Here is a 26,040-nt window from a genome sequence, read left to right on the forward strand (position 1 = left end):
ACACAGCTTAGAAGCATTCTCAGGGATAAAGATGCATCAACTGCATGTGTGTTTGCATTATCTCTAGCTCCCGAAAGGTCACAAGTAATTTGGTCTTCTAGATTCTAAAAATGAAAGAAATCTTACCCCAATGACTCCCACAATCTACTGTAGCACAGAGCCTAGGGAAGGAACATGGGCATCATGTACAGAAGGAATGCAAGAAATAGCACGTAAATGGCTTAGGCAACATCCAAAGCTGGAAATTATGCCAAGCAATTTCCAAAAATTAATTATCCTGTAAACATTAAGAATTTATGTGGTCCGTGGCATATTTTCACCCCTTCTCTAATTGATTTGTACTGTCTCTGATATTTTACCAAAATGCTAATCACTTCTAAAGTTGTAGTATCAACTTCTATCTACCTGAAGAAATGTGAAAAAAAACTGATCTCTGTTTTGCCTTCCCCACATCATCAAGAAAGCAAAAAATTAAAAGCACATGGTATTGCTGCTACTGTCAAATCATTACAAATCATTTGTAATAAGCAGAACCACTTCATAAATACAGAATAGCCAGTACAACCAAAGGGATGTGTTAGCAACTTTCTTTTTTAGTCCATTTCTCAGTGTTTATTCACTGAGTAAATCCCAAATTTTTGGCTTCCTCTGTGTCAATCTTCAGGGGGGAAAAAAATGAAGGTGTCCACAGTGATTTTATTATAGGTTTTGTTTCCTAGTCACCAGTTGTCCTGGGATACAGTGTTTTGCATAAGCATTCATTATATGATACTAGAAGGATGTATTGAGTTAACACTTTGCTTTCAGAGAGGACCAACTTTTAGACAGCATTAGCTACTCCTACTAGCTTTTCATATTAGAAAAATAAATGTAGCAAAAAATAGATAATAATGAGAGATTTGCCTAACAACAAAGCACATTTTTTTTTATTTCAGAGGATTACAAAAATTAGCTTTTTCAAGAATGGATGGTAAGTTCTTTTCTGAACAATTTTTATTTCTCTCTGGGCCAATTGAGCTTCTGGGCATACATATCTGTACGTCAGATAATCCTTGACACTAAGCTCCCAGTGGTCAAGCTGACCATCACTTTGTTTTCTTATTCATGGCTCCAGTACTGCATCTCATAACTCTGTCTGCAGAAAACTAAATCAAGGGCAAATTAAAAGAGTTGGGTTTTTATGATCTTTTTCACAGATTGAAGAGGGAAATAGTATGACTCACAGAGTCACACTCCCAATATTGCCTATCCTTCAGATCACTCCTTACCTTCAAGAAGTTTCAATTCTCATTTTGTTTTCTCTATCCATCAATCATGATGAAATATGTAAGATTAGGGACTCTGTTCAGCAGATGATAAAAGTTAATCTCCTTTCCCCCACTTTCTTTACAAATATTGCAAGCTGACAAAAGCAACTTGCCCAATTTTCAAAGAAAAGTGGAAATTCAAATATTATCAGTAAGGAAAAGACACAGACAAACAAGTCCTTGGCACAACAGAGTTCAAAGAGCATGGCAGCTAAAGGTGTACACAAAAGTTATTCCTGTCTGAAGTATGTTGATATGGTTTTATCAGTCAGTATAAACATAATCTGCTAATAAATCTAATGATTTAAAAGAAAAGTAGAGTTGCACACACTTTAAAATGCAAGGAACTAATTTATATGCACTGTTAATACACAAAAGTAAGACTTTTTTTTTTCCAGAAAAGTATGGAAGATATAGGTTTTACACACCCAGAAGTGATCAGTATGGAAGATATAAGTTTTTTAGACCCAGAAGTGATCAAAGTATTTTGAAATTGATAAAATACTAATTTGAAAATATATATACATGTAAAAAAGTGGTTTTGTATAAAGACTTTAAAAAAGCATCTGAAGTTATTTTTAAAATGGCATAAGAAGCAGCCAGCATAGTTTCCCATTCTATATAGAGCAGTGGCTAAAACAGGTAATATAATGGCCTTATTCTACTGTTTACTAAGATTTTAGGTCCAGCTACCAACCAAATTAAGACCTTTATAGTGCTAATTCTGCATACTACCATGTCCCTTTGCAGATTTTGTTCGGTTTTCTTTCATCTTCTGGCAGTCAAAAACTAAATGAAAATATTTGAAAAACTGAAAATAAATTAAAATAATTTGGGTTCTGATAAACCACAGATTAAATGGCTCCTCTGGAGAATCCATCTGCATATGGCTAAGAACCAGTACAAGTACTGAAGTGAGATGGAACTAACATCATATGTACAGCAGGAATTCCACTGCTGCGTGGGTTTATGTACGTACTTTAATACATATTTCATGTTAGAGGAGAGAAATATAATCCTGCCATCCACAGTGAGCACATATCCAGGTTAGCAACAATGAAGCTATCATACTGTAACTGCTTCTCACAGACTTGAAATCTGAGAACAATAACGAAGGTACAAAAGTTTGGTCCCCCTAAATTGCATGCAGAGTTTAAATTACAGACACTCTGTTTTATAATTAGAATAGCTGCAGTATTTTTAAGACCAATGACTTCATTTAAAACAGCTTTTAAAACTTCTATATGTACAGAGACAGATATACCTGTGTATAATCTTAGCAGACCATGGAATAAAACATTTATCTTCCTTTTTACATGTTACATGTGACATGTTACACTAATTGATGCTATTGTTATAAATGCTGTTATAAAAGACAAAAAAGGAAACCAACACATCATCACTTCCATTCTAGTGAGCTTTGTCTGCAGACTGACTGCTCCTGTGGCAAGTTTCTATAAATTCAGATAGGGAACAGCTCCTGAAAACTTCAGGAGATGACTTCAGGAGAAAAGCATTTATTTGTCTCCCTGTTCAGCTCCTCAGAATGTGAGATCTCTTCTAACCTCAATTTTCTCTACAGTGGGAAAAACACACCTTGATGGAAGGGAAAGTTCCTTGTACATAGATCCTTTTGTTAAAAAAAAAATACTAATTATTTGGTGGGACAAATATTTACCTTCTCTTATCACATGAGATCCTTTCTTTTCTTCTTTTTTGTTTCCAAGGCAACCAGACAAGTGTCAAAATTGATATATAATTATGTTGCTTCACAAAAAAAAGGTTACTTTTTATTAATATTTAACTCACATTTTGTATTCTTAGATATGTAGTAATATAAAATCCTGCTTAAGTGCAAACTGTCACACCAGCACAAAATTTAAGAGGTGATTAGTTGTTTTAGTGTAACAGATGTGCAGCCTTCTGGGGTTCTAAACCTCCCTTCTTCAAATGCATCACCAACCTGCACAATTAGCAGGAATGATTAAACAAAATTCAATCAGAGCTAAATAGTAAAAGCAGAAGCTTACTAATACTCCATCAATATATAGATTGCTTTACTATTTACCTGCCAGTTTGGCTCTACAAATTTGAGTCTTTCCTTGACTTTTTTTTTTTTGTTTGTTTGTTTCCATACCCTAAAAGAACCACAACCACGTTGCTCCGGACCTGAAGAAATCATTTGCACAGCCAATCAAACACAACATACATGCAATCATGAAATGCAAGAGGAGGGGGAAAAAAAAGGTTTCCTACCCGTAATAAGGACTGGGATTCGTCTTTTGCCTTGCCGTCCCCGGATCCAGAGTAGGGCTGGGTGAGCTGCCCGGCTTTCTCTGCTGCTCCGGCTGGGACACCCTGCAGGAAACCCTTGCTCTCCACTGCCAAGCCATAAATGGGCCTTGCGAGATGGGCAGCTTCTACATTTGGACTATCCCTTAAAGGCTTTGGCTGCTCTTGGCCAACAGACACGGGGGTCAGTAAGCCTAGACTGGTCTGTGTGTATGATGGGCTCCCCCTCAAAATGTCTGTGCCTCTCCAGGTCACATTGCGAAGATCATCACTGGGACTCTCAGTCCAGCCTTTCTCCTTGAGCACTTCCTTATCTTCTATCTTTTCCCTCTTCACTATGCTGTCAGATATGGGCTCCCCTAATTTGGGGTCTGGATTAATCAGACTGTAGACCTTAAGGTCAATTTTTGGCTCTTCCTTGATAGACGAAACGCCATGACTGTCCTCCCCGTTGGCTGTAGTGATGTCCATCTCCTGACAGTGCACAGTGTTGAAGTGCTCTAGTAGTGACTGAGTGTCAACAGCTGTGAAGCTGCACTGACGGCATTTGTAGCAGTTGTGTACTCGCCTGGAAGAAAACAAGAAGCACATTAACATGAGAGTCACCCCTTGGCCTTCCCTCTCAACAGTGGTTTTACCTACCAAGATTACGAAAATAAATCAAACTTATAGTATGACCCTCTCTGAATAAAGCAAGCGGGTTTACTTTTGTGCCTTATACAACAGGGTAAAAATACTGCTGATTTTTCCCCCCATGCCTTGCAATAGCCTCCTATTGTTCCTTCACATTCCATGGCATTATTCTAAACTTCATAAAATTTTCACTGGGATTTTGTGTTTTTATTCTTCAGTTTACTGCAATACACTTTTCACCTTCTGCTGCAGCAGAAACACTAAAAAAACATATTTTTCAACCAAAATCAAATAGTTAGAAGAGGACAGTTCTCTTGTTATTATAAAAGCACTTCATATAGTATAAATCTATGTTAGAAAGTTAAAATATTTTTTTAAGTCCTTTACTTTCCACCTATTTCATATACTTTGGCTTCACAAAGTTGATTTTGAACAGACCTCTGGTTAACTTATGGATAAGAATACACCAAAGGACAGAAGGTTGTACACAAGAGACAGCACTACTTGGATCTCTATGGACATTTTAATACAACTTAAAAAGATGCTGCTCTAAAGATAAAGCACAATAGTTGGCTGTGTCTCTACAAACTGCATTTCCCATCAAATATAGAAATTCTTGGGTAGGAGCTGTGGAACAGAGTGGAATAACACGCCTTCCTGTTTTTACTCTAAAAGCCTATAAAAAGTACTGCATTAGTAAATTATGTAAAGCATATGTTGCTACATGAGAACAACATGTTAGCCACTTACTGTATCTATCATAGGAACAGAACACTGTTTTTGAGTTCTCTAACGCCGTTATGAATAATTGTTCATAACACAGGAGTGGTCAGAGCCTTTCATCAGGCTCTTGGGCCCTGCTGCGCCCAGCATCCTACCAATGCAGAGCAAAATATCATCCCTGCCCTGCAAAATGTACAGAACTCTAGGAGAGCTTTTCCCTACAGACACGTTTACAAATCCACACCCCAGGCATTCGGAGTCACAACAGTGTCTTTAGCCAAGCTAAAAAAATGAGCCTTTCACTATCCACACAGGACAAAACTTGTATGAGAGATCTGTTACTGCCCTGATTCCAATTGTTAGAATTAATTCTTTTAAGGCCAAATCTTTGTCTCAGTGAAGTCAATGGCAAAACTCCCATTGACTTCAGTAAGAGCAGGATTTGGCTCTTGGTGCATCTATAGAATTGGAATGATACACAAAATGTCCCTTTTAGACTATGATAGTTTAGAAGGGACAACTTGCCAAACTTATTAAACCCCCTTGCCTTCCTTCTCTCCTTTTGTTGGAAAAACAAACCATATGTTATTTACATTGTCTGATTTTCTTGCAGTTGTGTCAGCACATAGACATGAGTACACATTCGGATTCATGCTTTTCAGCCCTTGTGCAATATCAGTTTTCTTTTTGTCATTTTCTGTATTTATATTCATTTTAAGGGACTAGATGGTCTTGTTCCATTATGCAAAAAAATAGATTCAGTTATTCTCCACACAGCCTTATGGCAACAAAACCTACTTGTGGGAGCAAGATGTAGGTTAAAATCCTGTTCTGGCCATGTTCCCTTTCCTTCATTCTACAATTGAGTTTTATTAAAATCAGCCTGTGTCTCAATGCAACACTAATATATTCTCTCTTGAAACTCAATTCTTTTCTAAACCAAGCTTAATTCTCCCTTGAACAAAGAAAAAAAAAAAAAAAGTGCTATCTGATCAAAACCATTTTATAAATACAAAAAGCCAAGTTATAAGGAGGGTCAGCCCTGTAAAGGTGGGATACCATCAGAGAAGTCCAAGTTAGACAGGGGCTAGTTATCTTAAAAGCCAAGTTAAACAAGACACCATTTGGGGCTAATGGCTCAACCACATACACTCCCCATGTGAAAGTTTATCAATCCTTTGGGACACTACTTAGCCCTAAGTGTCTCTTGTTTAACTTGGCTATTTCAATAGCTAACCCCCTTCCTAACTTGGCTCTCATCTACAGATATCACACCTCCAAACAGCTGATCTTTTTCTGCCTAACTTGTCTTTTTTTATTTTTCCATTCCACACTGACTAAATGTTTTTGATCAGGAGCCATATACACCACACTTCTGAGGACACAAATAAATGCTGAATATTAGATGCAGTTGTAACTACATGGCTGAGGCCCAGTTACAATCATCCTTATTACATTAAAGGTTTGTTAATTTAAATTATTTCTAATTGGTTCAAAGACAGTCATATAAGCATTCTTCTATGAGACTGTGATAATACTCTTCTATGAGACTGTGATAAGCACTGTGATATGGAAAAAATTAAGACATACTTCAGTAGATAGTAGCCCAACAGGCTTTTTGTTTCAGAACGTACACCTTCCAGTGTGCATTAAAAATCTGCCATCAACATTATAATTCTTCATACTTCACATGGGTTTGCCCATGTGTATTATTCTATCCCCAAGCTCCAAAATGTAAGCTAAAGTTTGGAGCTGTCCAATATAAGTCACAGACCCAAATAATAAAATAGTAACTATCATCAGCCATTAGAAAACTTTTGAAAGTTGGGAACTTATTCTTTCCCTGACAAGGCATAAAAAGAAAATGTTTTCTTCTCAGTTTTCACTCCACCCTGACAGCAAGCAGGGAAACAAACTGGCAATGTTTGATTTCTCTTTTACTAGAAATTAAGCCTACTCTAAGTTTCTAAAAGCCCAAGTTACATCTAGAGTTGTGTACAAAGCTCTTCAAGGCTAAGCAACAAAATTTTAAGAATTCCAGTTTGCAAAGTACCAAGAAGCATTCCTGTGCGTTACCTCAAAGTTACACTTTACAGCTGAACCACAGCTATACTATCTGAAACTCTGAATTTGTCTGATGCAATACTGGGTATTGGCAAAACCTCTGCTGCACAGTTACATTGTGAGAACTATAAAAAATCTTATCATTATTTTTACTGAAAAGTACTTTAATTGGGAACTGTAAGAGACAATGATTTTTCCTCACAAAATCTTGAAGCTTGAGAGATCACATGGTTGGGGTTCTTTATGGATGTAATGTTCTTTATTTGAACTTCCTAACAGGCTGCAAGACTCCCGACACTAGCCAGTTGTTAATTAAGTCTTGTTGACATACTTCTAGCTAGTCTGAAGTATTACAAAACACCATCCTCTACAAAACAAGTAATTTTTTTTTTTAATTACCTGAAGACAGTCCTAGGCTCTAGGGCATAAAAAATATTCTGGAAGAAGATATGGCTATCATATCACTTCCATTTTTTCACATTTTATTTTAATTATAAATATTACAATTACTATAATTTCTCATGAAAAAACAGGTTTATAAGAAAGTTAACTTTTGGGATGGGTGCTGCACTCAAGCTTATGGGGAAGGAAAATATTCAGAAGAAAAGACAGCCAGCAAAGCAAGGACGAAAATGCAGTGTAGTGTTAGAATGGAGAGAAGACAGGGCAGAGTGGAGAGCAAGACTGAGATCAAAGGAGAGCAAAAGCCATTGGTAAGAGCAAACAAGTTCAGAGCAGTGAATTAAGGCGTCATGAGGAAGGAAAAGGCCCTCATAGCTGCTGCTATTGTTCCCTGAGTGAAGGTTTCTGCTCTGCTGTAAAACTGGGAGCTGGTGGGCCTCAATTGACATTTTTTTCCCTGAGTTTCTTCTCTGAGGGAAGTGTCTCAAAGGCGCCACATTTCCATAATCTGCATATCTGAGACCCTGCTCTGGTGTTTTCTGCCTGAGAGTCTGAGGGTCAATCCCAACACCCCTGTCCCCAACACCCCATCCCTGACCTGCAGTCCGGGCACTGAGAAGACGAAAGCCCCAAGCACCCCTTTGCCTTTTGCCCCTCTACCTCCTTTATCTTTGAGAGGTAAGGAATTATTTAATTAACTTGAAATTAGTTTCTAAAGAGAACTTTACAAAACTGCTGCCATCTGCATTTTCAAAATAATTTATTAGAAAAATGTTTCTACATCACTGCCAAAGCTTTTATTTCATTTGAGTCTTTACATTTTCGTATTATATTTTGTAGTTTAATGAATCACTATCCTACCTTGTTTTTAAAAAGTTTAGAGGATTTTTCAGCATAGTACTTCTAATTATAACTAGCACTGATCAAATGCTTTCTGTCAAATAAGGTTTTACATGAAAAATTTTATCTTCTGCAAAATTGAAAAAATGCACTGTTTTCCCACATTTTAGTAAAATTATAAGAAAAAAAGAGACACTTCTGCAAGAAGCTGCTTTGATTTTACAAAAATACTCAAAATTAATATTTTTGGAACAAGAGCAGGAAAATAATCTCTAGACTAAGTGAAACAACATGCAAAATATGCCCAAATACTCAGTTTGATTTTTATCTAAATTAGAAGTGTTGGCATCTTCTGGGTCCACAGAATACCAGACAGTTTTGAGAAAAAACTAAGCTTTGCAATGAACATGAATAGTATCTGATTCCTCAGAGGTATAATGGAAAATGAGTAGTAGCAGAATTAGTGGAAAATAAAGGCCAATAAATCTTCTAGGGATTTATTTGAATAAGCACATTTTAGTGAGGTTTCAATACAAGTAAGCTCAAGTGCAGTGTGATTCATTGACTTCAAATTTAAATGAACAGCTCTCAAATAATCATGTCAAGAAATACTGAATGAGTGCTAAGTGTAAGTATACATTTCTGTAGAAAGAAAAATTGAAAGAACTGCTTTTGCAAATTCTAATACTGTTGCAAATACATGGCTGCAAAGGAATAACACTGGGATATAAATATTTTTTAGCTAGCAACACATAGTGAAATTGTAGATGTAGAGCCAAAAGAAAGCCAAATAAATAATAAAATAAATTAAGCATGTTGTTCAGACATATGACTCGAAAATTAAAATAATGCAGACAAAAAATACGTGAATCAAAATATGTACAGAGCACCTAAAGCCAACTCCAGATTATCAAGGCTAAATCTAAATACATGAACAGCAGAACATTTTTTTTTCACCACATTAATGTTTAGTATTATGTTTACTATTAGAATCCATTCAGCTCCTTATTATATAAATGAAGAGGTTTTAGAGACATGCACATGTACAGCATTTTAAATACATCAGATGTACAAAATGTGCGGCATAACAGCGTTGAGACAAATTCTGACTAAGAAACAGAGAAGCCCAGTAGGATGTGAGCTGACTACATTAGCAAGTTTCTGACTATCAATCAACACTACTATTTTATAGATGTTCTACTTTTTAAAATCTGAACTATGCTTTATCTTTAGGTCCTAAAATACAAAAAGGAAAAGAAAACACATATCTGATACATGCCAAGCTTCTACTAAAAAAAAAACAAAGGCCTGATAATAATAATAAAAACAAAAGTTATAATGCCTCAAAGTTTTAGTTTGATAGAGTGAAAATTAGGTTATACGTAGAAAAACAATAAAATCTGTTGGTGCTTGCCATTACAGAGCACCTACCACAAACTGAACTAACTTACGTGATTTCAAAAAAAGATGGACAGTAGGGGAAAACAGCAGCAGTACAAGTAGAAAAGAAACAAAATTCATATTATCAAGGGGAAATTACAGGAGAAAGGGAAAGAAGTTAGCAGTTATGGGGACATTGTACTTTGCTTTACACACATCCTCAGAGTAGTCAATAATGTCATAGACTGGGGTTAAAAGAGGGTGTTCTTCCAAGTGTTTTAAACAAAATAGCCTAATCTTGGACAAACAATTTGAGACTAAAATGCTTAAAGTGTATCTCTTGATTTTCCAAAGTTCAGTTCCCTGTAACTACTGCCAGAACTGCAGGGTGCTGAGCCCTCCGAAGGAGCAGCTACAACTATTCCATCTCAGACTTAGCACTTAATTTTGAAAGTCATGGCTTCTCCTTTCTTGGGAAAAAGGATCCTAGCTCGGCATGCTTGTTAAAACTTAAATTACCAGCTGCAGCAAAATAAAAGGTTGGATTCTTTCAGTAAAGGAGCCATTTCAATCTTCCAGTTACTTAACCACTAAAAAAAGATCATGCCATGCCCCAGCAGCAGACAAAGTGCTGCCTATGGAGTTCTTCAGCATGGCTCAAAGCTGTTATAATAATGCTAGGAACTTAGATACCACTTTTCATCTTCAAAGCAGTTTACAAACATTAACTAATTAATCCACACAACATCCCTCAGGCCCACTTGGATCAAAAATGGGGAACTACATGCTGGGACCTGAAGCCTCTGTGGGCCCTAGCTCCAAATTAAAGATGAGCAATCTGCTCTTTTTTTTTTTTTTTTTTTTTTTTTCTAAATAGACTCCTGATATATTGCCAATGCAGTCCTCTGTTGGGCAACATTTGGATGCCCCCAGCTTTAATCTCTATTAAAGTATCATGCCCCAGTCTGCCTTTGTTAATTTTGGATGTCTTGGAATCTATTAAACATGGCACAGTTTCTTGAGCTTTTAACAAAGCTTTAGCTTTGAAAATGCATCTTCTTTTGTCTTCATTCTAGCTGGCTTCCACACAAAGATCTTTTAGATGAGATAGATACTGAAGTTTTCCGTTGTTGTTGACGCATTAGCCTTAACTGTTAACATATTCAGCATGATTTTCTAATATTTAACATCACTTTTGCAGTGGCACATAACTGTTGCTCTTTACAAACTCTAAAAGCCAGCTCCTCCTCTGATGCAAACTGGACTGCCAGTTTACAACAGCCCAGGAACTGACCCAAGAAGTTTAGCAGGGAGTTGGCTGCTACTATGACATTGTGTCAGACTGAGTCAGGAGACTGGCTGCATCCACCTCCAAATAGGAACATTAGCATTTAAAATAAATAGAATGACACTGTAAACCAGCAACACAAAAATAAGCATCTGCAAAAGGATCTTGGGGAATGACATCAACAGACAAAAGAGTGTCTGCTCCCAGTGGGAAACGAACACCAAAACAGCAGTGGAATGCTCTTAAACTAATTATTACATTGCTGGACTAGGGAATGGAAAATACTACAAAAAGGTAGTACATTGAAGCACTGTTATGGAGCATAAAGGGTTCACAGTCTATCTTGGAAAGTAAAGCCATTTGTGTTCCCTGACTGAATGAAGATGCCAACTTTCTCAGAAAAAGCCTAAACTAAAATAGTACCTATAGTACCTAAAAGATTCTGGGTGGAAAATAGCTGACCAAACCTCAAATATGCTGAAACTTTAGCATCTGCACACAAAGCCAGATTTCCCTCTCCTCTGCATAGGTTTAAATATATAATTAAATCCACCAACTTAGCTGGTGGTTTTCCAAAACAAAGTGGATGTTGGATTGGACTCTGGCTGTAAAGATTTATATCTATACACATTCCTATTTTGATTTCCAGTTTCCTCAAATGTTTGAGGAATGGTGACATTTAATTAAGAAACTATGGTGGGGGACTGTTTGTTTGGGTTCCAATCATTAATCATTTGAAACTTCACCGTACCTGTAGTGTCGGGAAATCTCTTCTTCCACCTGGGTGGTAAAGTCACATTTGGTACATGAGTGTTCTTTGTTCTCCTTGAGTGTCAGCGGCCCCTCTGCCCCTGGCAGGGCGTTTGTTTCTGGTTTGACATCAGACGCTTGGCCTTCGTGTGCATTCTCATAGTGGAGCAGGAGAACATCCACGTCAGGAGTGGAGAATGAGCACTGATGGCACTGGTGTTTGACTCTAGAGCTTCCTGTCACCCCTGGAGACAGGTGCAAAAGCAAGAGAGCACAGTGGGAACAATTACTTTTTCTGCAAGCAAATGGGTAAGTAATTTCTCCAAGGTGCTTTTCTGGGCTGCAGAGGCCTCGGGGACAGAACTGACAGTGCTTAATGGTACACTTATGAATGTTGTGTAGCTGCTGATAGTGACGGAGAAGTGGGCCCACCACTATTACATCTGGGCCATGGCTCTTTGAATACCTAAAGTCACAAAACTGACAGTTGTAGCTTGTCACCATGCTGTCCTCTGCTCCTTTGCTACTCAAGTCTTTCTTTTTTGCCACACTCGCACCCTTGTCTGTCTTTGTCACTAACTCCCCGTCTGCATTTTTGGCTAGATCATTCTGGTTAATGACAGATCCCCTAGAAAGCTTATCATTCAGATCTGGGTGGAGGCTTCCTGCCTGGCTTCCCCCATGCTGTTTGCTGTAATGTTCTAATAGTTTCAAAGAGCTGGACGATTCACAGCTGAAACTGCAAAATTTACACCAGTAGTAACTGGTTGTATCGGTACCATTTTGTCTAGAGGAATCTACTGGCTTGATGGGCACCGAATATCCAACTGGCGTATCATCTCCTGCTTTTACAGTGATTCTGTCTTGCCACTTCCCCAAGTCTCCAGAATCACATGGTCGAAGAGTAGGACTGGATTTATTGGAGTTTTTCTCTGAAGTTTTACCAGTATCAGAGGAGGGAAGGGCTGCTTTCATTTTGTTTGGGTGAGTCTGTAAGAAGTGTTGCTCTAGCTCAGTGGAGGAGTTGCCCATGTAGGTGAAATTGCAGAATTTGCAGCGGAAGTACTTGGTGTTGCCTTGGCAATCTGGAGTTTTCCGCCCAATTCCAATAAAGGTTCCACCTAAAGTAACCTGTGAATAAAGAATAAGGTCATTTTAGCTCCACTGTATATTTATTCAAATAACAAGGAGTGGAAATGGGGGGGGGGGGGGGGCAGGGAGAGAGAAATAGAGAGTAATTGACTTATAAGCTTCTTTTATTAATCACTGCCACCATGCCACCATTTTCATTTGTACCATGTAAGATATCATACGTATACCCTCACATATTTAGCATTTGTTGATGAATATTTTTAAATGTTTCTCATAGCTGAATATATAGTCTATATGAATAACAAATATATTGATTTGCAGAGACTGAGGCAAAACATGCAGAAGATGATCTTAGTGCTGATGGGACTGTTCCTTCCTTCACTATATCATTAAATAGTATCATTGACAGAAGATCCAATAATCAGGTCCCATAGCTCTGAACCCTTTGAAAGCAGACTTTCCTGGGAGTCTATACCAGGTGTGGAAGAAAAAAACTGACCCTCAGTCTTTTGACTTAGATGCTTTAATCATATTTGTGCTTTACAGTCAAAGAGAATTGCTTTCTAAATTCAAGCAAGCAAAAATTTAATTTCAAATAACAAATCCAGTTTATTGTGTTGGGAGTGTGACCAATTCTTACAACGATCATTCCTACAAGAATATCCAGTATCCACCAGGATGCCTTTTCACAGAGACATAGTGGCTGATGTCTCAAACAAAAGGCAGTTTTCTCAAGGATTACTCACTGCAGACATTCTCCAAGGAAATCTTCTGTTCCTCTCATGCACAGAGCTCAATTTAGTAAAACAAGGATGGAAAAACTACAGTAGAAAAATGGCATGTGGCAAAGAAAACTACCACACCCAAGTCCATGACATCACTAATTACACACACAAAAAAATAAGGTAGGTCTACTTAACTGTTCTCATGATGTCTGAGCAAAATGCTCTGCAGGAAGGGAAGAAGGCTTCCAGGGCTGATGTTATTAAAGCCCATATTCTCACAGCAAGGCAGGCCTGCCCTTCCCAGGAGTGCACCACACCTGCCCCTGACATCAGGAGGAGATTTGCTGCTCCTGTACAACTGGTTTGAAGGCCAAAGAAACAATCTCTTGACAAAAATGTCACCATTACACTGCTTCTTTTCCTGAGTAGCAAATAGTGTGCAGCATCCAGAAGATAATTCCCAAAATCCACAGGCATCGACTCCTTTGCCATCATCCAGTCTACGACACATGGTGTAGACATGGGTGGAAGCTCCCTTGTGACATATTCTTAGTTTTTACACCCAGAAAATGTCTTACGGCGAATATAAAATTCAGCCTCGCAGGGTTTGATTTGCATTCTCCCAACCAGTAAGTGTATTACTACATTTCTGCAGGTTTCAGTTCTAATGCATTAGGCAAATGGTGTAATTATTTTTCTTCTCCTCCTCAACAGCTATGCCACAAAGATAACATGATCACTGCTCCTTGAGTATCACACCAAATGGAAAGACTCAGGACATACAGAGCATGAAATGTAAATATTTTTAAATGTAATATTAATGCCTTTTAGCCATTTAGCTCAGAGAATGAAATGCTATCCTTTATATCTCATCAGAATTGAGCATGTATAGTGAGGCAAAGAGTTACTAAATCATGATATAATGAGCTGCCTCTATTCAGTCTCCAGTTCTTTTTTCTGTTTATTTTTTTCCTTAAGGAAGCAAAATCCCCATACACTGGTTAAAACCTTTCCTTAAATAAACTGAAAATGGCTTTCTGTTTGTTTAGGAAACATATCTCATTAGGCAATGATGAGTCAGGCAGCCAAATCATTAAGACTTAGCTGTAAGAACAATTTCACTTTCAGCTGGGGCTTCACATTCTGCTATCAAATTATGAACTTGATTTTGAAGAGGTTCTTTGCAAGAGGGATGTTTAACAGGTCTTCTGTAGTGCAGGAGTTACCTCCCTTTATTTATTTTATAGCAAGCAAGAATTGGAGAGAAAGCCATGCTTAGCCTGATCCCATTGACAACAGTGGGATCTGGGCCTGCTTTCCAGTATCTAGCACTTAAGGTCTTCATCCACTGCATTATTTCAATGTTCAAAGTCTTAGTGGTGTCAAAAGACAACTTAAAGAAAGCACTGATGGAATTACAGTAAACAGAAAAGAACAGCAGTTCACCGCATGATTACATAAATTGCAAGGTGATCTGGTTTCATTCATTTAATTAGCTATGTATATTTGTTCTATGCATCCACAGAAGACTGATCAAAATTCTTTACCTTAAATGGCGCTAATGAGTAAATACATTCATTTCCCTCAACTGTCCAGCCACAGAGTTACAAATAACAAACCTATTTTGCAGACACTCTGTGGACACCAGTTACAAACTCTGAGTGACAATAATCCCAGCTGCTAGTCATTGCTAATTACTTTTATTTCAGAACACTGGTAAAACATATAGTACTACCATTTTCTACAGCGGACTGTAAATCACATAATTTCTGTAACTTGTGCTAATCCTACTTAGTGGTCTACACAGCAAGTTTGTGTTCCATGCTAATACATCCTTCTCTGCATCACAAGCAGATAAAGTAGAATTAAATATTCCCACTGTGCTGTATTAAGTTCTTGTAATGCAGGAAACACATCTTTACACCACTCAAATGTAATTGATTACCAATTATTGGTTTGGAATTTCCCTGAAAACCTGCCACAATTCAAAATAATTCATTGCATTAGGCCATGTATGTGAAAAGTAACTCTGGGTCATCTTAATGTTATTATACTCAAAAGCCTCCTTTCATACATAACAAAGCCTACTGAAAAGCTCCATGAAGGTCATCATTCAAAGACAACTAAAGAAACTGATTTCCATGCAGAGAGGTTGGGAGAAGCACTTGAAGTTACAGTATAAACTAAATCTGTTTCAGCTTTCAGCCAGACACATTTGAAAGAAACCCACACATTTGCGGAACTGTTTGGATTCCCGCACTTGGTTCAAATCTTGGCTTGACTTCCAGATTTTCCAGTTACGTGTTGTATGTCTATGGTACTAACTTCTTCACTGATGTAATTGTCCTTCACCTTCTGCTCTCTCTGATCTTCCCCACAAAGAGGAAAAGTAAAGGAGGAGAAAGAGGAAGATGGATGGATGGATGGATGGATGGATAGATAGATAGATAGATAGATAGATAGATAGAGATATACATACCATAGAAATCAATATCCACATTTCTGTGTGGCATCAGAAGTGATAGATTTTTGTATTTACCCCTTTATTTCATTCTAATCCCAACAAAATTTAACCTCCTGCTCTGCTCTAACAGAGTTACATTTCCTTAAGTAGACACTTCTTCCCAACATAAAAAAGAACCTAAACAAAAGGAATGCTAAAATTCTGCAATTCTGTTCTAGCACTGGAGTCCAAAGTTGCTAACACAGCTAGTAGCAGTCACGAATACAGGTACAGCTTGTAGAGGAAATGTAGGAGCAACTATAGATCAACAGTTCCCTCAATACACAAAGGAGAAAATTAATTTTCACAATTCTCTTCTTAAAGAGAACCTAACATACAAGTTCAGACTGTGGAAACATGATTTAATTCTTCCCTTCACTGTCATTTGCTCATGAAACCTTGGGATTATCACTTATTTCTGCAACATCTCAACTATAGCAATATAGTTGGTATTAATTATTATGATGTATAAAAAAAGACAGATATTAGAATGGTTTCTCCATTCTTGTGCTGGTGCGGTTGCACTAATATTCTTTAAAAATTACTCTTCAAACCCATGTCTCATTCTGGGATTAAACTGAAATCCCATAAACTCAAAACTCGTAAGCATTAAGTTTATTCATCAATGGGGAAAATTGTCAAAATCTGAAGCTCATGTGTTAATACAACTAAGCTACCTCCTCAAACACCTCACACATTTCCAAAACTAGCCAGGAAAAGGACAAAAGATAACATGATAATTGACAGTGTTTCAAGATGTACTTTCTAAAGTATGTTGGCAAGTACTTCAACAAAGCTGTGTGCTTTATGTTTCCAACAGATATGTCTACATTAATTAGTCAAGACAATGATTTCATGGAATAGATGGACTTGAGCAAATAGAAGTACTTTCTTCTTTTAAAAAAAAAAAAATGGGTCTTTGATTTTTATTTTGTCCTTGGTCCAAATGCTACCCCTATTCTCTCTCCTCCTTTTCAAAATTCAGTCCTAAATTCCATCATGCCAAAGCAGTTTACAAATACTTCTTACAGAATCTGAAAAAAATCACCAAGGAAGAGAAAATCTGCCCACTCCTGTAATCATGTATTTCATGCAGAAAATTCTACTAGCAGAAACTATATCCACATGAGAGATTCAACCACAAGGATTACATGCTCAGGGTAAAGCTGTCTTTGACCCCTGGCTTCTTCTGCAAGTACTGATTAGAATCCATCTGCACTGGAACATCAAACGTTAATGATTTTTTTTTTTTTTTCCCTTACCTGGGTTACATCTTTGGCTAATCAGGAGGTGAAAGGCTCCAGATCCCTTACCAATCTTCTGAGCCATCCAGTCTGCCTTTGCAATTACTCTTAATCTTCTAATCCTAAAATATTTTCTAATGCTCTTGTTTATTCATTTGCTTTGTGCAATATAGCATCCAGAACATTTTAACCATCCCACATTTATGAAGTTCTTCATGTCATGCAGGCCAGAACAGATTCCTGGCTTTCATGCAAGTTTGTGTAACACCACCCAGTTCTCTAACCTCCCCTGTGGAGAATTCACTCCCTCTCCCTCACTCTCATTCTGCATTTTAAACTAGGAGAATCATCAGAGTACATTCTTAAAACTATTTACTGTGATTAATTTATAGGTACATAAATCTATGTTGCACAAGTGAGGAAAAAACTCAGGGCAAACTCCTGGCTTTCTGGGCTGTTCATACTTACCAAAACAAGAAAGCAAATTATTGGATCACATTCATTCAAAGTAAGTGCATTCTTCTTGAGATTTATTCTGTTGCCATTGAACGCAACATAGTTTTTGTGTCATTAGAATTTTATAAGTATTTTTAAAACAAAGACTGTGACAGAACAATAACAGAACTTAAATTAAGGTCAGGAGACCAGATGTGCAAAACCAACAAAAGAAAGAAAGAGAAAATCAAGACTTCCATTTCCTAACTAGTGTTACTAGACTAGTATCTAAAGAAGCACCATTCCTTCTATTCTCTGTAGATAAAATTACCAGACAGTTCCTTGGCTACTGTAAACTCACACAGCCTTACAGGCTTAGAGGCAAACTCACACTGATTTATACCAGAAGAAAACCTAGTTGCTTTCCTTTTTCCCCAGGAACTTTACTTTTTGAGCTCTCATCTTTTCTGTAGGCTATGTTAGCAGTTTATAACTTTAAATATAAGCACTAATATTACTAGTCTCACCAACTGTTTTTATTAGCAGCTCTTCAAACACTATCAAATATCCCTGCAATAAGGTAAGGAATATCAACACATAAACAACTTCGCTTTGAAGCCTGTGAGTATATATCACATCAGTTGTTCCACAAACCGTCCATCTGAATATTCTAATATTAGTATAGACTACTCACTGCAAGGCAGCTAAAATAGCTTATTTCTGCCATAGAGCAAGGCAATGTTCCCAGACACTTACTATGTAGCAGCTGACATGCTGTAAATCACTGCCTATCATTCTGAAGAGTAAACATGCAAATATCTCCATAGAAATGATATAAAGAACTTTTACTGCATATAATCATACAAATCATTGCTTATCAGCTATTGTCAATATAGAAGTTAAATACCTCTTCCATGTGCTTTTTCACATAATATTTGTAAATATGCATGTATGCAGTTATATATGCGTAAGAAGCAAATATATGTATAAACGCTCCCAAGCAAATGGATATGGACTTCTTTATATGTGTGATCTACCACCACCAATTTCTCTACCTGCGACCATTTTTTTTTCATGTCAGTTGTTTAAAAGAGATGACTGAAACCTGTGCTTCTGAGAAGTGACTCTCAAGTGTGCAAGGCAGCCTCCAAGCCTGATCATGACCCAGAAATAAAATTCAAAATAAATAGGTATGCCCACATGCAGGTGCAACACTCAAAGAGAGTTTGATAGTTTTCAGTTTATCAGGAAAGTGTCCAGGGAGTCTGCAACATGCTGACATGAAATGGGCCTTTTGTTACATCCACCTTCATGCAAGTTCTGATCTAACATATGTTGCAAAAACTAGCACAGCACAATGTACTCAACAAGATCGGGGTACATCATATGCAGCAACAGTTGTTCAGTTTAGTTAGATCTAATTCCTGTATTATGGACAACTAAGCCAAAGTCAGTGAGACAAACAATATAAAATTTGAATCCATTTCTAAGCATGCAAGGAAAATGAAACTCATTCATATGCATGTGTCTGTTTGCTCATGTCAACCACTTATGTGTCACCTGTATCACCTTCTAGGAAGCCCACTTGACTACAAAGAACTTTAAGGTTTGATTTGCCAATAATACAAAAGAAACACTGTACTTGTTTAGGCCTCCAGTCTGTAATTCTCATTTTGTCTGTATGAGTCCCTTTGCCAAAATCAGCAAAACGTAAAGGAAAACCTTTATCATGAGAAGTGCTGCTGATTACAACTGTACCCCTAAAAATCCCTACAGTTTTTAAGTCTTACCTTCACAGCTTCATATTCAATCTGTTAATATAAGTGTGGAGGATAAAAAGCAGAACCTACAAATAAAATCACTGTTTCTCCTTCAGCTGAGTCTTAGTTAGACTAGACTTTATACTAGTCACACATGTCTAACCTAAGAACAGAAAACATGCCAGATTTGATACACTGAAATCCATACCACTAAAAACCACTCATGACATAACACCATGTAGACACATAGAACTCACTGGTGATTTATAAAGGACACAAAAGGAAGAGCTTTACAGACTCTGTGTAGTCATTTCTATCACTTTCTAGGACACTAAGTAGCCTGCTGGCTGAACATCCAGAAAGGCTTTTGGTTGCTGTGAAAATTAGCCTTATTCATTATATATACTTACATAATGTTCATTACATGTACTTATATATGTAACCAGTAAGTCAAGGGAGGTGGTTCTCCCCCTCTATTCCACTCTCGTAAGATCCCACATGGTCCATCTGGGGATGGGTATCGAGCTCTGGGGTTCCCAGCATAAGGCAGCCATGGACCTACTGGAGTGAGTCCAGAGGAGGCCATGAAGACGATCAGAAGGCTAGAGCACCTTTCCCATGAAGACAGGCAGTTCAGCCTGGAGAAGAGAATGTTCTAGGGAGAATTTATAGCAGCCTTCCAGTACCTAAAGGGGCATAAGAATGCTGAAAAGGAACTTTTTATAAGGGCATGTAGTGACAGAACAAGGGGTGACAGCTTCAAACTGAAAGTGGATACGTTTAAATAAGATACTAGGAAGAAATTCTTCACCAGGAGCACAACTGAGGCACTGGAACAGGCTGCCCAGAAAAACAGTGAATGCTCCATTCAGAGATGCCCAGACCATGGTAGTGTTCAAGGCCAGACTGGATGGGGCTCTGAGCAACCTAGTCTACTAAAAGATGTTCCTGCCTGTGGCAGGAAGGTTGGAACTAGATTCACTTTAAGGCCCCTTCCAATCCAAATCATTCTGTGATTGACATATGACAAAGCATTAGACTGAGTGATATAGGACAATTCTTACAATATTGGATGTCTAGAACTGGAGAAGAAAACAAGTGTCAATAACCTCTTGTTATTCTGTGGAGTAGCAGATAATGCAGTAATTTATTTGTTTTCTTTCCCTCCCCCCCACCCCCAGGTGCATTGAAATACAATCAACAAACCTAATGATGGCTTTTACCAGGCCATGTTTTTTCAGAAATTTGTCTTCTTGTATCTAGATTTGTCTTCCTGTATCTTAGACTGTCTAGATCTAAAACCATTAAACAATCAAAATTGGAGGACTAAATTTAAAAAAAATTAAATTGAACATTCCGAATCTTTTTCTCTTTAGTCGGAATCTTTAATCTTTAGTCTGAATAGAAGAGGAGGTAGATCTGTGCCAACGAGCTCCAGAACCAGGGCCGTGCTGAGCAGGAAGCACCTCAAAGGTAGCACAGACAATATGAAGCAACTGTAAGAACTGCTGAGCACTGCAGTATGTCTTTATTCACGGCTGCATAAATACCCTTCTCCCTTGGGACATGCCATCTGAAACCCTTACCTGAACGCAGACATTTCTGTCCTTTCTGTGAGGGACACTATTCTCTTTTAAAACACACCAGGAAACGGGGTCATGCTCCCTTTTATACAATAGCCTAATGGCTTGAACACTTGTTCAGGAAACAGGAAAAGTAGGTTCCTTTCCTTGCTCTGCCAGAGGGGATCCAAGTCTGCTTCTTCACCTTTGCTGGGCATGTCCTACGCCTTAGCTATAGGCTGCTATGTGGAAGACAGCACTCTCCAACCTTCCTGTTGAAGCTGTCCCAATTACTACTCATAAAAAAATTGGGGGTTAGAAAAAAGAATGCCTGCTCTCTACTTGCCAGCAACTTGCCTGTCTCCAGACTCTAACATACACATTAAAGAGTCATTAGATCAAACAGAGAAAGAGGCTTAATCATACAGCAGCAAAGGCAATAGCTTTCAGCATCATAGCTGTTAACTTAGTCACATGAACTTTACTTAAAGCGAAGTCTTTAGATCCAGTATAAAGGCTACTGCTTTAGGCACATCCACAAAGCCTTACACAGGCCCAAATATCCAGCAAAACAAAGTTGCCTATACAGATTGATAAATTACCTAAATGTGAAGAAAAAGTAATGGGGGGCACATCAGCAAAAGATCCATTGAACTCACTTCAAATATTATTTTGATAAAAGCTATAAAGCTGGTTAACACATTCCCCAGGAATTCAAAGATGTGGTAGTGAGTGTTTTCTGAAATCTATACTGGCAAGAAAGTTAATCTTCCAGAAACAGCTGAGTGATTTTACCCAATCCTATGGAATTTATTATAACTCAATGAACCAAAAACTTTTGAAGAGAAAAATGGGAACAAAGAGTACAGGAGATTTTCAACAGAAAATAACAGTTTCTGAAAAGACAAAGGACTCTTGCTGGATAAAATGTTCATATCAAGTTAAAATCTGCACAATAGGAATGCCAGAAAGATTGGATTATTTACACTGTTCCCAGACAAATTCTCTTTAGGTACTACAAAACAAACTTCCAGTATTTGAATACCCGTATGTGAAACCATATGTATATCCCCAGTTTTGCTGATTACACCCTCTAAAATCTGCATTTAGGGTTGGGAGGGTGTTTTTTTGGCTGTGGGCAAGGTTTAATTTCATTTCTGTGATACAAGTCCAAAAACACATTTGATTTCTTTTTCCAAGCCCTCAGCAAATGGACCACATCCCTAGATCTCTACAGATAGGAGATACTGTATTTTCCTGCACTCAGACATTTTCCCATTGCTTTTTGTTTGCCTTTGTTATGAATGCAAACGATGGGACTCCATAGCATCCCTCACTACTACAAATCTTCATATACCATCATCTCCAACTGAATATTGTGAGCCAGATCAAAGTCAGTCATCTTCATCCTCTGGCTTCTGCGCCCAGTTCCATGGCCTGAGACCATAAATCTATCGATAACTTCCAGCCTAGCTACAACAGAACAGTTTGCTAAGTGCAAGGGGATCAATAAATCAGATCCTAAGCCCAGTTCATTACTATTTCAAGTTAATTACAAAGGGATTATTTTCATTTAGCCCAATACCTATATAAAATAATAGTGTTAACATGAACCAATTATTCAGGTTCAGTTCCCTCTCATATTATACAGGAGTTTGACTGAACTGATTTTAACTGGAGCATCAATCAATACGATCCCTTGTTGTGGCGGGAGATGCCAGCCATTCAGATGCATGAGAAAAAACCCTTCAAAATGGATATAGAAGTAATATAAACGTGTGCAAAGGGGACTTTCAAATATTCTTTTACTTTGTTCATGAATCTCACAAAGCTGCTATGAATCAGGAGTGGGGGGAGGAGAAAGAATAAAAATATTAAGCAGTTACTTATCTTCTGACATGTTCTGGATCAATGCCTGGCACACGTGCAATTAATGAAGTATGGTATTTGCCACAAAAGCTTATTTAATCTTCTATTCCCAAATTGACCAGGGAAAACTAGCACCCTTAAAAATTAAGTTTCAAGGTGCAGGGTTTTTTTTCTTTCAAATAAACAGCCAACATTGTATAGGCTGTCTGTTCTATTTTGGAAAATGTTTTTTGTCTGAGAAAAAACTGATCTTAAGTAGATTATCTATGGACTGTTTCCTACCGCTTTTTGTCTCCCCTGCAGTATCTTACTGCCAGAGTTTAGTAGACAAGTATAGTCTAGGTTCAGCTGTTTTATTTCTCATTCTATCAGTTCAAACTGAGATAGCTCACACATCTGTTTTATTTCTGAGAGCACTGCAAAGGAAAAGCGTCCAGCTCATTCTAATCAAGCATAAACTTTCCTATAAATAACTAAGGACCTAACGAAACAATTGTTTGGAGGAAATGAAAGTGTGTTTAGAAACTCAAATTCCTTTATACTGTATGTCTAAGCTGTTCCAGTTTGAATGTCTTCCTGACAGCATGGATCAGTTGCTCTAAGATGCTGTCCCTGGAGTCAGCAAACTGAAACTATAGCAGGAAATCCAGGTATTAACATCATACTATGTGCTAATTATAAATCATCATTTCACAATCTGACATTATTCACTTCTAACGTCTTTTAACTACATCACATATTTGCTTTCTAATCAGAGTTTGACAGGACAGAGTGTCTGACATGAGACAGTGATCTTTTAGTAAGACAGCAGTTCAAAGATTGCAGCTTTTACGCATAGTTACAAACTTAGTTTGATTTGCTGCTCCACAAAGAAATTGTAGAGTTTCTTTAAAAAGAGGAAAAGTTTAAATAATTTGAAAAGCTTCAAGTTCTTGACTTGTTTTCTGGTTTTGGTTTCTTCCTTGATGTTAGATGTTAGCCATCTTAACCTGTCTTGCAAAATTTCTTTCCTATAGCTATGGCTTCTGCAAGCATAATTTCCACCTTTCTACCTTTTTATTTTAACATACCCTGGGAGTTTTATCTGTTGATTACTACAATGTTTCCATGTATGCAGTCACTTGAAAATGGATGGACATTTGAGCATGTATTGTATGCAAACTTCGTTACTTTGGTTTGATTTTTCTTAAAATCTGAATTTTTGTATCATATAGAATACTGAAATATCCTACTGTACCTCTCAGCAGTTCAATCCAAAGATTTTTTTTTAAAGTACCATCAATTTTTTAAAATGAATTAAATACTAGCTGATGAGAAACTAACAAGGAGTCCGTGAAAAACTTTTAAGTTCACTCTTTCATGGTAAAAATAAGATTTTTTTTTTCCCCAGCAGTATCTGTAGGTTTTTCCTACTTCAACTAGATGAGAATGACTGAGGCAATAATCCTTTTCTTACAGGCTTACTAATATGAAGGACAGCATGGATTACTGTTACTTTTTGAAATGTTTTAAATATCCATTGTGTATCCTGTTTTTCTGGCACTAGACAACTTCAGAGCTGCCAAGACTTGCCATTTATTTTATCTTAATAAAGAATCAATAAGCCAAATCTTGACTCCCAGCAGCTGATAATTTAGGATTACATTTTTAATTTCCAGCTGCTGTCTTTTGTCTATCTGGTTGTTATTTTTCATTATTATTTGCTCTTTTCTTTCCATGACAGTAAATCCTTCACATATGATTAACAATTCAGCCATTTGCCTGTTTGCTGAATAAGATCTCTTGCTATTGATTACCATAACGACTAAACCCTACACAGAAATGTCACTGATCAAAAAGCCAAATACTCCTCTACTGTACAAGACACTTGGCAGACCTGCAGAAAGCCTAGCTAAAATAGACCAAAACGGTTCTAGAGGCTTAGGCAGGTTATATGAGATACAGCAATCACACAGGTAGGACAGGCTTTGCAAGATCTGGCTTTGCAGTCGAGAAGGCAGTGAGCAGAAGCGGGGAGGCTGGGAGCATACAAACCTGCACATCGTAAGTCCCATTTAATAGGACAGGCCTCTGGGAATTGATGTCCTGCAGTACCCCTGAAAGCACAGTGCGGTTGACTTTCTGGAAGTCTTTGGAGTGGCTGAATTGCACCATGTTGTGGAGAGCCAAAATTTTAGTGTCGAGCTCAGCATCCTGCCTGGTGCGGTTGTGCAGTCCTAGGTGGTACTTGCGGAAGTGTTTGATGAGATCTGTGGGGTCGTTCCCGTAGTAACCATACCCACAGATGTTGCATTTGAAGTCCTGAAGCTCTGGAGACAGAGGCGCTGTATCTGGATTATCGTTTACCAACAAATCTGCTTTTGATTTGTTCAGCCTTAAACCCCCATCTGAAGGCACTTGTGGGTTTTTTGAGGCCATGGGGACCGGGCTTGAGCCTTGGCCATCAGTTTGACCACTTTGCACTTGCACTGTTTCATCTGAAGCTTTTGGCGACATCTGATGCTCCTCATTTGTCTCCGCTGCATCTCCTGACGGGGTACAGACCACATCTTGGGTGTCATCTGCATCTGATTTTTGAGGAGACTTCAAGGGCTCGCAGATTCCCCCAACAGCTGGAGATGAGAAAGCCAGCATATTTCTGTCTGTCACCTCATCATGAGGGAAGGATGGAACATTTCCTCCCTTATTGTGGCTTTCATAATTGAAGCCAGCCTTTTCACTCAGCACTGAGCTTTTCAAGTCCTTTTTAACACTGGAAGATGGCTCTTGGACATGCATGCAAAGTTCCTCCTTGTTACTTAACTCTGCCGCATCACCCTGGTCAGTGTTTTCTTGCATCTGCTCTGCAGAAAATTCTTTTTTCCTTCCAGACTCTTCACTTTCAGTACCTGTAGACTCAAGGGTCTGTACCTCACCTTCACTAGCAACGTTTCTTAGAGGGGGATTCTTTTTCCGGACCATATCTACCACAGAAAAAGAAATAAGGAAAAAAAAAGAGAGAGAAAAAAGAAAGAAAGAAAAAAAAAGGAAAAAACAAAAAAACCTATAGAATTATTCAAGATATACAAGATATGTAACAGATTATAAACCTGACACTTTTAAAAGCATTCTGAACTACATGAATACATTGAGTACATCAACTTTTCAGAAAATTTTTGTTGAACATGTTTT

General features: G+C 37.8%; 1 protein-coding gene across 6 annotated transcripts in view; it reads right to left on the bottom strand.

Annotated features, from left to right (window-relative positions):
• Positions 1-26,040, bottom strand: part of TRPS1 (transcriptional repressor GATA binding 1) — a 213,619-nt gene that overhangs the window by 145,048 nt on the left and 42,531 nt on the right. For 4 of the 6 annotated variants that reach the window (XR_008436424.1, XM_053974092.1, XM_053974084.1 and 1 more), the window contains 3 exons: positions 24,904-25,832; positions 11,681-12,810; positions 3,564-4,167 (listed from right to left, as the gene is read on the bottom strand). Coding sequence is in view for 5 of the 6 variants with exons in the window: in XM_053974084.1 (XP_053830059.1) it covers positions 3,564-4,167; positions 11,681-12,810; positions 24,904-25,832 (2,663 nt within the window). In the remaining variant the exon portion in view is untranslated. The remainder of the gene's footprint in view (positions 1-3,563; positions 4,168-11,680; positions 12,811-24,903; positions 25,833-26,040) is intronic. The other 2 variants (XM_053974108.1, XM_053974100.1) reach the window with 2 other exon arrangements.

Source organism: Vidua macroura, chromosome 1 (genome assembly GCF_024509145.1).
Source record: "Vidua macroura isolate BioBank_ID:100142 chromosome 1, ASM2450914v1, whole genome shotgun sequence".
Lineage (NCBI taxonomy): Eukaryota > Metazoa > Chordata > Aves > Passeriformes > Viduidae > Vidua > Vidua macroura.